This window comes from Malus sylvestris, chromosome 3, assembly GCF_916048215.2.
Source record: "Malus sylvestris chromosome 3, drMalSylv7.2, whole genome shotgun sequence".
Lineage (NCBI taxonomy): Eukaryota > Viridiplantae > Streptophyta > Magnoliopsida > Rosales > Rosaceae > Malus > Malus sylvestris.
In genome coordinates this window covers 12508103-12523370 of record NC_062262.1, presented here as the reverse complement: position 1 = coordinate 12523370, position 15268 = coordinate 12508103, and the positions used below count along the sequence as shown (strand labels likewise).

At 39.6% G+C, this 15268-nt stretch overlaps 2 protein-coding genes across 3 annotated transcripts; one reads left to right on the top strand and one right to left on the bottom strand.

The window, feature by feature from the left end:
- Positions 1-3130: 3130 nt before the first annotated feature.
- LOC126615173 (superoxide dismutase [Cu-Zn], chloroplastic-like) lies at positions 3131-6995 on the bottom strand. Its single transcript, XM_050282936.1, has 8 exons — positions 6602-6995; positions 6016-6077; positions 5900-5939; positions 5703-5798; positions 5579-5610; positions 5326-5401; positions 5010-5063; positions 3131-3333 (listed from the first exon to the last, which is right to left on the bottom strand). The coding sequence occupies exons 1-8, from the start codon at positions 6873-6875 to the stop codon at positions 3308-3310; spliced, it is 660 nt and encodes a 219-aa protein (XP_050138893.1). The 5' UTR covers positions 6876-6995; the 3' UTR covers positions 3131-3307.
- A 361-nt stretch (positions 6996-7356) lies between these two features.
- On the top strand, positions 7357-14490 carry LOC126615171 (uncharacterized). Of its 2 annotated transcripts, XM_050282935.1 has the most exons (7): positions 7357-7938; positions 8301-11183; positions 11435-11488; positions 11868-12208; positions 12295-12620; positions 12698-12759; positions 13850-14490. In XM_050282935.1, exons 1-4 carry the CDS (start codon positions 7474-7476, stop codon positions 12126-12128), a joined length of 3663 nt encoding a protein of 1220 aa, XP_050138892.1. In that variant the 5' UTR covers positions 7357-7473; the 3' UTR covers positions 12129-12208; positions 12295-12620; positions 12698-12759; positions 13850-14490. The 2 variants fall into 2 exon arrangements, with proteins under 2 accessions (XP_050138892.1, XP_050138891.1); XM_050282934.1 differs by lacking the exon at positions 13850-14490 and having other exon boundaries at positions 12698-13046.
- Positions 14491-15268: the final 778 nt, after the last annotated feature.

Genomic DNA, 15268 nt, shown 5'->3' with positions numbered 1-15268 from the left:
TCATGCTTTCTCCCTGTCCTTGTCTTCGTCCTTATCCACACCTGCAGGACAAAGAGAAAGAGAGCAGTCAGTCAGAACCTGAAATCAAACCTCCAATCTGGAACTGACTGCCTGAGACCTTTGCCTGGTTGTTTACTTAGCATTGCTCTCGAGAACTCATCCTCAACTGCTGTCAAGGTCATGAATTCCACCGGCACATACCTCATGACAGTTGATCAGATATTGGCTCTTTACACTGAAGCTGCCAAGCGTGGATAAGTCACTATGAAGGAATGTTCTGAAGGACCATTTAAATGCAAAGGTTGCACACCACTTCTGCCATGCAAAAGATTTAAGCAGAAGGTTCAACGGTGAGCTGAAACAGATCACTACAGCACGAAACCTTTCCATACCACATTCATTATTCCATCAACAACAAAAGTATCCCATATCATCAAGGTCAAACGTACTCTAGATTTGATAGACTTGTTTTGACCCTCAAATTCTTGAGTCGGCCTTATACTCTGAAGGGAACCAGAAAACCCTCAAGCACAGTTCAAGAATAAGCCTGTGGAAAGTTACTTCTTCAAAAGCAAAAGTATCTCATATCATCTCTTCTCCATTTGCTTCTCCTTATCCTGGCAGCTGAATGAGAGACAAGGAGAAGGAGAACAATCAACCGGAAGCCAAAGTCGAACCTCCGATCCTGGGTTGCTTGCTTGGAAGTTTGACTGCTTACCTTGTCTGTCACCTCTTTCGGCAGATCTCCTAGCTCGGCGACTTGGGGGACTCCTACTATAGGGTTTGTATCGCACTTGACCAAGCCCGAAACTACAAGTAAGCTTCAAGTGAAATTGATACATTACCTTGTGCATCTTCATCGGTTAAAGATACCACCCATGGATGGAGGAAAAGTACTTCCAGAGAAGATGCCACATCTACATATGAGACAGATAAGGCACGTGAAAATGATACCACACTTCAGTACTTAGAAGTTTCGTGATTACTCAATGGCTTGGATCTTCCAAGTCCCCAACCGAGGAGCTTCCCTCACTCGGGAACTTAAGGGAGCACTGTTTGTACCATACTTGACCAATCCCGAAACTACTGAGCACCGGTCAACGTTATACCATCAAGGACCCAGAAGAGCTTCCCTTCAACCAGGAGGCCAATCACAATGCGACACGTGTCGACATCAGAAGCCAATCACAGCTCGACACGTGTCAACATCAGAAGCCAATCACAACACGACACGTGTCAATGTTAGAACAAAACTAGAAACTCTCCTCTATAAATAGGGATCATTCTCCCACAATAATCTCTAATGTCATTTTGTACTAAACTATTCACTAGAACTCACAAAATGAGAGCTTGAACCTATGTATTTGTGTAAACCCTTCACAATTAATGAGAACTCCTCTACTCCGTGGACGTAGCCGATCTGGGTGAACCACGTACATCTTGTGTTTGCTTCCCTGTCCTTATTCATTTACGTACTTATCTTCACTAGTGATCGAAGCAACCAAGCGAAGGTCACAAACCTGACACTTTCTGTTGTACCAAAGTCCTCGCTGATTTTGTGCATCAACAAACAACAATCACAAAAATTGTTGGACTAAATAAAACTTGACCTAAAGGACGGAGATCAATTGTGAAATTTAAGCCGTATTATATTATTCCCTCGGGCCTAAGATAGGTCCGGCAATGGAGGTAGATTGTTTGCCCTTCTTTTACCATACCCTTATCATCTCATTCTATTTGTGCGGTCACAGTTAAGCCACGTCAACATGTCTTATTATCTCTATAAAAAAATAAAATATAAAATATTAACGTGACTTAGATATGAAGGGCATAGTAATGGAAGGGCAGACAATATGCCTCTGTCCGGCAATTCCTATTGATGAGATGCTTATCAGATCTGGTACAAGAGAAATAGTTTGTTGGCTACACATACCAGAATGATGGCACGAATCCCACCAGCTACGTGTTGATTAAAAATATTAGCTTAGCCTACTAAGCCTATTGTGTCTAGCTATTTGTGTAGGACCCCGAGTTAATGTAAAACAACTCGTGATTAAAGTTGACTAATCACTATCAACTAACAAGAAGGTTGGATAGAGTTCATGGTGTCAAAGTGTACCCTTAAAAAGAGGGTTCACAAGACAACTATGACAAGTTAGCATAGTCTCAAACAATGTCAATATTGTCGGGCTTATATCTCTAGTAGCTAAGAGTATTACCTTCTATATTCGAAGTGTCGAGCTCAAATAATCATTCACTAATATAATTTTTCATAAAACACTTGTTAACAATAGGTTTTTCAAGCACTTAAAGATTAGCTACAATTTTTAATTTATCGGACCTCATGTTAGAGAACTAACCTAGATCAATGGTTCACAGTCATCCACGCGGTATAAACAGATCAATTATTAATGTCAATGTGGACTCTCCATTACAAACTACCAGTAAATCTTTGACAAATTTAATCTACTTATAGGTCTAATTAATTATGAGGTTAAAAGGCAATGGACTAGAATCAGATGAACAGACAAGTTGTGACAAGAGAAATCAAGTTGGTTGAGCAGCCCGGCTTCATGCTTGGAAGTTTGTTATGCCACTTGAGGTCCCTTGAACCAGAAAATTGAAGAAACAAAAGGCAAAACTAAGCCTTCTGCTCTTTTATAACTCTTCCTTTGTCCCAAATAGAAAGGCCAAAAACCAAACTGACCTCCCTCCCTTTCATTACCACCAAACCGAAAAAACAGAACCCGGCGTCTTACCGCCTAGGTTTTCATGACTGTTTGCACATACCGGTCAGGTAATCAGTCTCGAACTATGCCATTCACAATCAATATCCGGTGAATTACGGTAACAACACCGTAGAGTTATGCTCAATCTTATCGAACGGTGTAACTCTAGTTCATTTATATGCATCCTTGCACTCACAGCATGAAATCTTCCATGTGCCATTCTAATTTTATTGAATGCGCACAAAGCATTGTGCGCATTTGATAAAAGAATGCTATGAAAAGTGAAGAAAATTGTGCTCAATCAGGCATACTCGACTCAAGAATCGTGCTCAATCTTATGGGATGAAAGAATATTATAAATCCAATCTCGCTGCTTTCATAAGTCAATTGCGAGTTCTCCATTTATGTCGCAACCATAGCACCTCAAATTTTATTAAGATCAAAATACTCCACAAATGTTATGATGAATTTGTCCATAATTTAACATTACACCCTAAATAGTTTAAGTTCTATATGACAAACTCCAGAACGACAGCAGCCAATTCTACATAGCAGACTGATTGGAAGGGAAGTTCCGATTACACCGGTGTCAAACCTACCACACCTGCACACACAAGATCACAATAAAAAGTGAAGAAAATTGAGAATTTAATGAAATTATGGAAACAAGTCTACGAGAAGTTACATGTATGCTGCAGTGTTGGAGAACATATTCAAGTTAAAACTCAATGATACAGTGATTATGGGATTCACAAAAGAAAGTTCAACCAATATCGGCTCTTGAAGCAGTATGTACCTGTAGAATTAAAGCAACTGTACCTTTTTATGTAAACACACAGCATGTCCAGAAAAACTCGGAAACCATTTTCTTAATTATCATCTGCTTAACCGTCCTTCATAGTAATTAACTAGGATATGACTGAAATGCATGTGTCACGTCTGAGTGTGTGTCCAACTACAAGATGTCTAGGCCCAGATCTTTTGATGTGGGAATTGGTTCCACAGCCAGGAGAACAACAAATAGTACGCTTAATTTGGTCCATGAAAGCATTTGTCGCTTGGAAGTGACATTCACAGGACTACAAACTAAAGAGCACTAAGCAATGGAAAAATAATAAGACTAGGCCGCCGTTACTATGACCGGAACGAAATGCACAAGATACTCACTCTCAACCCAATCCCCTTTGCACTGTTTACTAACTATTCACTAGAACTACAATTTAATAGGAGAGAGAATGAGAGAGGGATTCTCTGAATGGTTCTGAAAACCTCCTTTATGAGGCTAATGATGAGAGAAATTAATCCTAGAATAATTGTAACTGATGACCCATTAAATAAGCAGAACGGCTCCATGAATGCATCTATTGCGATCTAGCCATTTATCAACATATAAGTATCTCAGATGACTCCCATACACAGACTATTTGGCCCAAACCCATGTCTGAGTTCCCAACAAAATATGTCATATTTGAAGTCACCTTATCAGTTGGATTATGTCCTTCAAGTATCATAGACTGCAACAGGCATCCACATGCTTGGCCATATAGGAATTTCCACCCATAGGTTGGGACAAAAAAGAATTCATCAACAGATACAAGATTTGCAATTCATCATTCCAACGTTTTTTAGTTAAATTAGTTGGCTGTGTTTTTATTGAAACAATTACAAAGTTTCGGATATAATTCAACAGAAAACATGGCCAGTGTATATTTTATTTATTGATTTAAAATTATCCATATATACAAGATACAGTAAAACAGCGATGCTAATAATATCAAGGTTTCTCAAGACCCTTATTAAACATGGAAAATGCTTAGTGGTTTTGAAAGAGTTACTAATTTTATGGTACATGCGCACACAGAAAGACATGCATAAATATAATAGCTTATCCCTCAAATTTACCCAATAGAACGTTAATAAAAGGTATAATGTTTCCAGAGGCTCTATGCATAACAAACTTGTTGATCACAAATTTCATATGTTACCTTAACACAAGTTAGTCATGGGCATTTTCTTTTAGTTTATCACTCATCATAAAAGCATACATTAGAGGAGAACCTGTCCTGCTACATCTAATGAAATAATTATGCACAAAGGCCCATGTCCAATGAAATAATTACCCTATTTCCTGAGAATATTATTCCTCATCATCAATTTATCATATTCTTCCAACTCACAACTAGAAAAAGGAACAACATACAATCTTCTTTCAAACAGTAAAACGGAAAAGGGAATAACAAGAACAGAGAAATAAATTATAAGTCAAATTTTCTTGCTTACCACATGCCAATCTTCCACCTGCATTGCCAGTGCTTAGACTGAGTTCGTGTCCACCTACAAATGCAAACCAAATGTGATTGAGGAAAGTAATACAAAGAGGGAGGAAGAAACATCAAAGGTAGTAACTCAACAAATGAAAATGGAGGGGAACGAAAAACTTTTCTTGTCATTACCCACCCAAATGGTTTGTTCAAAAGGATAAAAAGAGTTAATTTCCAGTGCCAACCATTCACTACCATTGCATGTAAAATTTCTCCACTTATGCTTTAAATGCAGTAACAAGTTTCTTCAACAAGTTGATTATAAACATACTTACCCTTTCCAAGATCATCCTCAAGCTCATGAACGACAAGTGCTCTTCCAATTATAGCATTAGGACCAGTTAATGGTATCTACAAATTTTAGCCAAAATCAAAATCTTAGTAATCAAATACTACTAAGATGAATACGGAACCAAAAAACATAAAAATGTCAGACACCAAACCAAAACTTGTAAGAAGATAAAGATAAACATGCCCTGAAGGTACACACATTCTTATAGGAAAGTATTACCCAAGCTCAATGATTACCTGGTTATCCACGATTGTTGCCTCTGCCACCCCTGCATCCCCACAATAAATCACTTAGTACATTAACTGGATTGTGATATTGAAAAAAAAAAAGTTTGAAAAGGGAATTAAAATATGAAATTACCATCGGCATTGGCAATTATGTTTCCCAGGTCACCCGCATGACGGATTTCATCCTCAGGAGCACCATGTGTCAACTGTTTAGGATTGAAATGTGCTCCTAGTAAGGGGAAAAGAAATTCATTAGAATGGCATCAAAATAGAATCACAAATATAACATAATATTATAACCCTAACATTGTAAGCTTAAGTTGATCCTACCTGTGGATATGCATCCATTTGTCGTATCACCATACTCATGCTACACAAGAAAGAGAAACACTTAGAAACAAGTTTACTAATCCACAGATGCCAAAAGCTAATTAAAAAACACTTACTAAGTGGAACCCATGAGGCCCGGGAGTAAGTCCAGTAATACGAACATTCACGGTTGTAGGACCTAAGAACAGTAAAACAGAATCAGTCGTAAGCAGTCATTGCTCCATCAAATGTCACTGAAATTATGAGTGCAGATAACGCAAGTTTCTGAGTACGGAATGCAGACCATTCACACACAATTAAAGGAACAATTGAAACGGCAATCAACCAAATCAAATATAATCCGAGTCTGGGAAGATTTGAGTACCCACATCTTCAAATTATCAACAAATAGAAGTTCAAACTAGATAACAAGAAAATCTACAGATTAAACTATTGCTTTAAGTCCAAACAAACAACCTATTCACTACCCAATATGCAGAATCCAAATTCAGTTCTAAACCGCGAAAAATTGAAACCGACACACAATCTTTTCAACATTTCCACTCTCTTAGACATAAAACAATATGAGATAACCCAGCAGAGTTGACCATTTAAGAATATAAACCAATATTCAGGAATAGTATCGAAAACCCATATCAGAGTAAGGAAACATATATCGATGGAGCAATCACAAATTGAAGGGGCAGAGTTATATGAAGATACCATCGTCTTCTTGGCTCAAGGTAACGACTCCTCCAACACTGGAAGTGCCCTTGAGGACAGCGACGGCTTTCTTGGTGGCGGCGACGACGGTGAGGGGCTTAGGGGCGGCGGCGGCGAAAGACATGGATTGGGATTTGAGTGGGAGCTTGAGGGAGACGCCATGGAAGGAGGAACGAGGAATTGAGCCAGGGTTAGGGTTTTTAAGCAGGGAGAAGAGAGTGGGGGATGAAGCAATCACAGTCTGAGCTGCCATGACCGCCGAAGCTGTTTGCATTGTTTGCTTTGGGTTGGGTGGTGGCTGGGGGCGGTTGAGATATGATAAAATGAGAGTGACGAGCTGCCACTCGGTCGCGTTTGTTGTTTTATCTGGTGCCTTTGTTTCCTTCTTTTCGACAGTTTTCGGAAGATTCTGGCTTTAACCGCTCTCTATTTTGTGCTGTAAAAAGTGGTTACCTTTCTATTGATACCATTTCGGACTCAAATTTTTATTCTTAATGTTTTTAGTTTTAATTTTGGGATAGCGAAAATCGAATTCAGAGCTTCAGGCGGTGAAAATTCTTTACCAATTACCAATTGAGCTACAAATTATATTAAGTTATTTTTTTTGTTTGGATACCAACCAAAAGATGTGTTTTAATTTCGGCCTAACTGCATTTGGGCTTTTTTGTGTTTTTGTTTTGTTTTAGGCCCATTTTTGTATGTTTATATGTTATCTTCGGCCCAAAAAAGTAAAAATAAAAAAATGTAGTGTGATTCTCGCACTCTTATATTTCACTTGATAGGTTCCTCGTTTTACTCTGTCTCCGTTGTCAATGGAAGTCCAAATAAACCAAACCAAATAACCGGAATCCTGGAGCTTCCAATTTGCATCCATGGGCACCCCCAACCCAAACCTAAACCCATCATCCATGCGGGTCCTAGTCCGCCCACCTCCTACACCCACCGCCAAACCCACTTCCAATTCACCCTCCCAAACTCTTCCGCTTCCCTCCTCCGCAGACCCTCCCTCTTCCGACGGTGTTGTCGTCGTGGGCTTCATTGGCCGGAGCCCCGACGACTCTGCCCAACTCATCAACCGGATCCTCGACTCCAACGTGTTCGGGTCGGGCAATCTCGACAAAAGCCTCTTTCCTGAGAAAGAGGAGCTCAGGGACTGGTTTAGGTGGCGAAGAATCAGTTACTTCCATGAACAGAAAAAGGGCATTCTGTTTTTGCAGTTCTGCTCTACCCAGTGCCCCGCCGTGGCTGATGGGTTCTCGGATTCCGGGTCGGGTTTTGACTCTCCAGTGGAAGAGCATGACTTTGGGGACCTTCAGGCGCTGCTCTTCATGTTCTCTGTAAGTTGTTGCTTTTTTGGTTCTCTCTCTTTTTCTTAGAGGAAGCATTTTCAATTCAGATATTGGGATTGTGGTATGTTATGGTGCAGTACAGAAATTAACAGAAATGGATTCTATAATTGTGTATAAACATCGGAGTATTGTGAAAATAATGTGTGAAAATTTCGCAGAGAATGAGTTTCGTGGGCATTGTTTTGTATCTAGTTACTAGTACAAGAACTAACCTGTACTCAGTACATGACCAGTTTTTGTATTGGAGCAGTTAGAATTTTGAAAAGGAAGTTTTGGGTTTTTAATTTTTAGGAGATACGGATGTCGGTGAATGGTTGATTTAACTGTGATTAACCCAATGAGTAATGCAGGTTTGCCATGTAATAGTATATATTCTGGAGGGGTCACAGTTTGATTCGCAACTCCTGCAAAAGTTTCGAGTGTTACAAGCTGCCAAGCATGCTTTGGCTCCGTTTGTGAGATCCAGAACTGTGCAGCCAACATCATCCAGGCCACCTTCATCGTCATCCTCACGGCCTACCACATCCGCTACCACCACTAGCAATTCATCTCAAGGTAGAAGTGGTGGCATCTTGACTCGCAATGCTTCTTCCATTTCACTTATGTCAGGTTTAGGTTCCTACACTTCTTTGTTCCCAGGACAGTGTACCCCAGTCACACTGTTTGTTTTTATTGATGATTTCTCTGATGTGCCAAATCCCAGTTCTAATCTGGAGGAGTCGGCAGATACATCCTCACTTAATCAATCGTCTAGTGTGAGCAGTTTAGCAAGGCCAAGCTTGCCTGTTAAGGGTTCAGGTTCAGTGGTTGTGCTTGCCCGCCCTGTGAGTAAATCTGAGGGCAGTTTTCGGAAGAAACTGCATTCATCCCTTGAAGCACAGATTCGTTTCTTAATTAAGAAGTGTAGAACACTCTCAGGTTCTGAAAGTAGTCATGCGGGGTCAAGAAGCGGGGGTTCTTCAAATTCAGCACCTTTATTCTCCCTTGATGCATCAAGGGCTGTCCTATTGTTAGATAGGTCTACGAATCAGAGAGGTGAATCTCTTGAATTTGCCACAGGACTTGTGGAAGATGTTTTGAATGGGAAGGCAACCTCAGATTCTCTTCTGCTTGAAAGTCATGGTCAGAATGCAAACAAAGAGGATATTGTATCAGTCAAGGATTTTATTTACAGACAATCTGATATTCTAAGAGGCAGGGGGGGACCGGTAAATAATTCCAGTAGTGGTTCAACTGCTGGTGTAGGTATGGTTGCTGTTGCTGCAGCTGTTGCTGCTGCATCAGCTGCATCTTCATCTGCTGCATCTTCATCCGCTGCATCTGGAAAGACGATGTCTACTCCTGAACTTCCAAATTTCCAAATTTGGTTATCTTCCAGTCAACAAATTCTTGATGGAGTTCTTTCTGCAAAAGGTGGGTGCTTATATGAAACTGAAATTAGCAAACGAAAACTTCGCCTAAGAAACACTGTTCCACAGCAGGCTGAAGGAGTTTCTTCAAAAGGTACGGATCCTCTAGATTTAGCAGTATCTTGCCTGGAGAATGGTAAAAGGCTAAACACAAAATTTTCAGTTTTGTGGTGTGAAAGGACTCTTCCAGCTGCTAAAGAGGTTTATCTCAAAGACTTGCCTGCTTGTTACCCAACTTCACAGCATGAAGCCCATCTAGAGAAGGCTTTGCAAGCTTTCCATTCAATGGTGAAAGGACATGCAGTGCAACAGTTTGCAAAAAAGTTGGAGGATGAATGCACATCCATCTGGAAATCTGGAAGGCAACTGTGTGATGCCGTTAGTTTGACTGGAAAACCATGTATGCACCAGAGACATGATGTCGAAGCTAGTGAATCACTTTCAGTAGTTCCTGTGAAGCAACATTCCAGTGGATATGTTTTCCTTCACGCATGTTCTTGTGGTCGTTCACGGAAGCTAAGATCTGATCCTTTTGACTTCAAGTCAGCAAACATTACTTTCAATCGCTTCCCAGATTGTGACAAGCACCTTCCCACACTTCAACTGCCTGAAGTAAGCAATACAGGCCCTATTCAACCTTCCTCATGGAATTTGGTCCGCATTGGTGCTGCAAAGTACTATGAACCTTCTAAAGGCTTGTTTCAAAGCGGGTTTTCTTCCACTCAGAAGTTTCTTTTGAAATGGATAATACATTTGGGAAAGCAGAAAAGCCCGAATGAGTTACCTACCAGTGCAGTGCAACAAGGTTCAGTAGTTAGGTCAGAATCCAACCTCAAGTTTGAATCTAAAGCTGGTGTGCAGTTGTACACAGGGGAGTTAAAATCTGGAGTAGCAAGTCATAGAAAACCTGCAGAGGACTTAGTGTCTGATGATAATAAAATCAGTTTTGGGAAAGGTCTTCCCAATTTTACCATGCGTAAAGCTTTTTCTGAGGTTGTTGCTGGAACAGCGACTGTAGATTCAGGATTTCCTCCTATCCAGCCGAGGAAAAAGTCTTCATTGGGTTTAGATAAGATTATCAAGAAAACTAGGACAATGGATCAGCGTGTAGAACGGACTAGTGATAATGGAACTCGGAAATCTGAAGATGTTTTATCTGTTCAGGAAAACTTTAGTGAGACCAACAGCACAAATGGTGACCCCTATCTACAGATAGGTAGTAATGTAGTTCCTGTTAACCTGAATAGTGGTGAAAAGTTCAAAATGAACCCTTCTTTAAAACAGGTAGTCGTGTATGTTGGATTTGAGCATGAGTGCCCCCATGGCCACCGTTTTCTATTAAATCCAGAGCATCTTCATGAGCTTGGGTCCTCATATCAATTGCCTGAAGAATCTCAGGAAAACTTAGACCATAGCCTGCCGGATAATTCGAAAATGAGTAGGAATGGTTTCCATGGTAAAGTTCACCGCAATTCAAATAGGATTGCTACTGCTACTGGTGCAAATAAGGAGAGACATGTAACTAAGTCAAAAGAGATAGTAACTATTGGTAATCTGCATATAGATGGGCTAATGCTGTCAGGACCAGGGAAGGAGCAGAATCACACATCTTTTAGTGCATCTCCAGTCCAGAATTTGTCCAAACGTCTTGAAGGGAGCTTTCAGTCTATTAGCCTTGATGATGGTGGATGTGCTTTCTCTATGTTGAATAGAAATTTACCAATCTATATGAACTGCCCACACTGCAAGCTCTCTAGGGATAAGCAAAATTCACTGAAGACGAAGTTTGCTGCCACAATATCACAGCTTCAAAGGGTTTTTGTGGTATGGAATGTTTCTTATAATCCATTTTTCTCATTACATTCTACAGATAGCTAATAAGTAGGTTGTTTTAGTCATTAAGCTTATTGCTTTGGATTGGCTATCTACAAGGTTTTTCCTATTATATGCGTTTAAAATATGCAGTACCATTTTTAATATCCAGAGTATGCTGTACCTAACTTAACTAAAGGAGGTTTGGTTTCATGCTAATGTTTTTCTCCCTTACCGATGCTCACTAAAGATTCTGCTTGTAGGTCACACCTCCCTTTCCAGTGATATTAGCTACTTGCCCAGTTATACAATTTGAGGTATTTCTATCTCCCTCCTCAAGTATGGTATGCATGGCCTTAATGATATTGCCTACCTTAATTTATTGGTATATTTTATTTTACAACTTGACACCTGAAGAGTTAGAATTGACACCCGAATAGTTAGGATTCTCTAAGCTTAATAAATCAGTTTGCTAGTATCTCTCGGTTCAGTTTCTGTTTCAGAATCACAAATCCTTCATGTTGTTTATTATTGTTGTTCAGTGTGCATGTAACATGCACCTGTTCATTGTTGCTGTTTTTATTCTTACAAAATGTAGTGCTAGTTATACACAATTTTTCCCCTTTTTTCTTTATTAGATATTTCTTACAAACTTAAATCTTTGTTCTCATGTTGTTGCAATCATTTTACTTGCAGGCATCATCTCTACCTCCCTCAATCCCAGAACGTGAGCAGAAGTTGCAGTTCAACCTCGGATCCCAAGTGGTTTTACCTCCAGAGAGTTTTGTTACTCTTAGACTCCCATTTGTGTATGGTGTACAGCTGGAAGATGGAAGTTTACATTCTCTTGGTTGTTTCGAACATCAACCTGAAGTAACCGCTTGGATTACAAAAGGGACAACATTGCAGGTCATGTCCAAGAGGAACTGTGTTGGTCAAGATGGAGTTCTAACATAGTCAGAATTGTGTATCTTAGGATTTAGCTTTGTCCTTGCTGAGGTTGCAAAGGCAGATTTAGTTGGCTCCATTACGGTTAGGTCAGTACCTTCCATTTCTAAATTTTTTTATAATCATTTGTTTTATTTTTTGTTTTGTGGATTAAACTTATCCATGTTTAATGCAGATTCAGGATTAGCCAAGTTGGCTAGAGCATTTTAGTAAGCATAAACATTAGGCTGAATGTTTTGCATTGGTGGCCAGGATAGTTAAGTTGTTGTCAATCTGATAGATGAGAAGAGCGTTCGGTTGGATAGGGCTGGATGACTATACAGAATTTCATCTTTGATCCCAAACAGTTGGGATCTGTTAATCTTCTGAAGTTATTATTTGAACCTGATGATTGAAGATATGCAAGCAGGCTAAAATTTTCGTCGATATACATGATGTTGCATATGGTGATTGATAAATTTCAACCTCAAAACTCACATGAGCATTCTCATTTGCAGCCAGGTATTGTTTTTGGTGACGTCATTTCAGTAAAACTTACTAATAGTTCTTTAATCTTTTCTGGTCTGCCTGTTTTCCAGGAACAGTTTGATTCTTGAACCTCAAGGTGGCTGGTGCTTGAGCGAAGCTTTTCAGAGCCGTGGTATGCTCCCTGGTCTTTATTTTATCCTCTCTTACACTGGAATGGCGGTTGCTTCTATTTAAAACTTAAAATCAAATGCTACTTCTCATGATCTGGATTCCATCATGTGGTTAACTTTGGGTCCTACAGGCCATGAGATCCAAAAATGTTATTCCATTTTATCATGTTAATTTTTTTTCTAAAAGAAACATGATAGTAATGTAGCTAGAAGATGTTTAATCTTATATTGTATTGTCTAAACATCTTATATTGTATTGTCCTGTCGCATTAAAGTTGACTTGACTCTATCGTTCTATGTTTTGGGATACCGTGTTCCAGTTCTGTTCTGTGAACTACAAAAATTCACGTTTGTCACTTTGCACATATCAAAAATGCAAATCTAGACCTATGGTTTTTTGAATTTTGAGAATCGTATAAATAAGTTTCGTATGACCCAAACAAGTTATTAAAACAACCAACGTGGGGGGGGGGGGGGGGGGGGGCTCAGTGGGAGTCGCTGAGGCACATCGGTTTGTCCTCTGTGGTCTTATTTGTAAACCTAAAGGTACCTCATTAGCGATTGCCAGTGTTTCCTTCCCCCAAGATTGTAAGGTTCAGAGGAGGGCCCCAGTTTATAATCCGTGTCAGAACAACAGTGCCCTTGTCATCAAACAGATGCCATTTTGAGAACTGGTTTCACGGTTCAACTTAAATTTCATACTATCTAAGAGGAAGATATGAGAAACTAAGAAGCAGTAGCATCCCTTCTCCTTTCTATTCAGTTTTCATCCTTTCTTCAGTTGTAAAGGCTATCAAAGCTGATTTTGAATTGTATGTAGGAGTGAACTAGGGTTTCAAAATCAGTCTTCCATAGTTCCATTGATCATTTTTTTTTACAGTGGGAACCCAATATATAGAGATTCCGACCTGAAATTTACAAAGATATAGACGAGAGAGAGAGAGAGGGAGAGAGAGAGAGAGAGAGAGAGAGAGAGAGAGTACTCTGAGAATTATAATTACAACTTATAGCTTGTTTCTGTTTAATTGCAAACATATGCAGATCCTGTGTTATATAGCATATCGATAACTTATGGTCATACTTGTGTGACAGTTCTCTCTTTATTTATGCTTGCTTAAGAAGCTATGCATGCCGCTGGATGCCCTGGATTCGGCTGGCCCGTAATCCTTGTTACAGTATGGTTGTCATGCCAAAATATACGGGCAAATTGTGGAGGTGTTGCGACGCTTCCATATCTTGGAAGGAGCTTTTGCTCGGTTGCAGTAGATGGTCACCATGATGGATGTGGTTGCAATGTCAATTTGGGCAATCTTACTTCTCTCACTATACTAATAGTTAGCCAATCATTTAAAGCATGTTTGGGATTGCTTTCAGAAGGGCTCACTCACGAGCGTAGGGGATTCAGGGATCGCGAGTGATCCTCCTCTTCCTCCCTGTTTGACATGTTCACCACTCAATGTACCAGTCCATTCGCGCTTCAATGCGACGCCTTTAAAAAGACTGAATGTAGAAATTCCGAGTGCTAATTGCACTAATTCCCCAACTTTTATTAGTGTTGTCGTGGGTGATGCAAAACTTATTGATTTTATTGTGGGTTGATGCATTGTTGGTGTATTTTATTTTGCACCGTCCTCTGATGCAAAACTTCAGAGAGGATTCTTTGGCTTCTGTTTGGCACTCTGGAATCTTTCCAAATTTGGAATCATGGCTTCATTTTGATCGCCTTTTTTTTATTTTTTTATTTTTATCTAAATCTAAACTACATATTAATATTAATAGATGTTGTAAAATCGACGGTGTGTGCAGTGGAATAAATAAACAAGACATAAAATTTACGAGGTTCCTCTGCAGTCAGTGTGACTGGAGTACGTTCTTGGGGTAGCAGTGGTGCTTTCATTATAATCTGAAATAATAAGAGTACAAAGATAACTCACTCTATTATCTCATCTCCTCTTCCTCTCTTCTCTCTTCCTTTCTTCCTTCCTATCTCTCCTATGAACCTCTCACAATCATCTCCCAAAATCTCTTGTTGTGTTCCATAAGACTTGCTTTTATAGTAGCAAATCATAATCAACATAGTGAAAGACTTACTATATGCATGTGAGTATTACTATACACATTACTATACACATGTGGTACTGTACTATACACATGACGGCAAATATACCTACTATTTACAACACTCCCCCTTGGATGCCCACATAAGTCTTCAATTGACTTGTTAAGATCTTGATCTGTTTTGGATGCTCCATCTGATGAGTATCTCCCTCTGATTTCAAATCATTTAGGCTGATCGTTGATCATTCTGCTTCAGTCTCTTAGTAAAAAGAGTTGCCGAAATAGGAACTTTACTTGTTGTTAACTTTCCACAGGCTTGTTCTTTGAACTGGACTGGAGGGCCTTCTGCTAGACTTGCTTCAAAGGTCTGAATTTACTTCTTTTATCTGGAGCTAAATTTAATTCAAGGGTGGTGGACACTTGATCTTGAATTGGACTTGTGATTTCTTCAAG

Bases quoted from the DNA above. Each gene is read 5' to 3' on its own strand.
- LOC126615171 (XM_050282935.1), top strand. From the start codon at position 7,474: ATGGGCACCCCCAACCCAAACCTAAACCCATCATCCATGCGGGTCCTA. The intron at 7,939-8,300 runs GTAAGTTGTTGC...TGAGTAATGCAG, and splicing joins CGCTGCTCTTCATGTTCTCT to GTTTGCCATGTAATAGTATA. The intron at 11,489-11,867 runs GTATTTCTATCT...TTTTACTTGCAG, and splicing joins GCCCAGTTATACAATTTGAG to GCATCATCTCTACCTCCCTC.
- LOC126615173 (XM_050282936.1), bottom strand. From the start codon at position 6,875: ATGCAAACAGCTTCGGCGGTCATGGCAGCTCAGACTGTGATTGCTTCA. The intron at 5,064-5,325 runs GTAAGTATGTTT...TTGCATTTGTAG, and splicing joins TGAGGATGATCTTGGAAAGG to GTGGACACGAACTCAGTCTA. The intron at 3,334-5,009 runs GTAAGCAAGAAA...TTGTGTGTGCAG, and splicing joins AGGTGGAAGATTGGCATGTG to GTGTGGTAGGTTTGACACCG.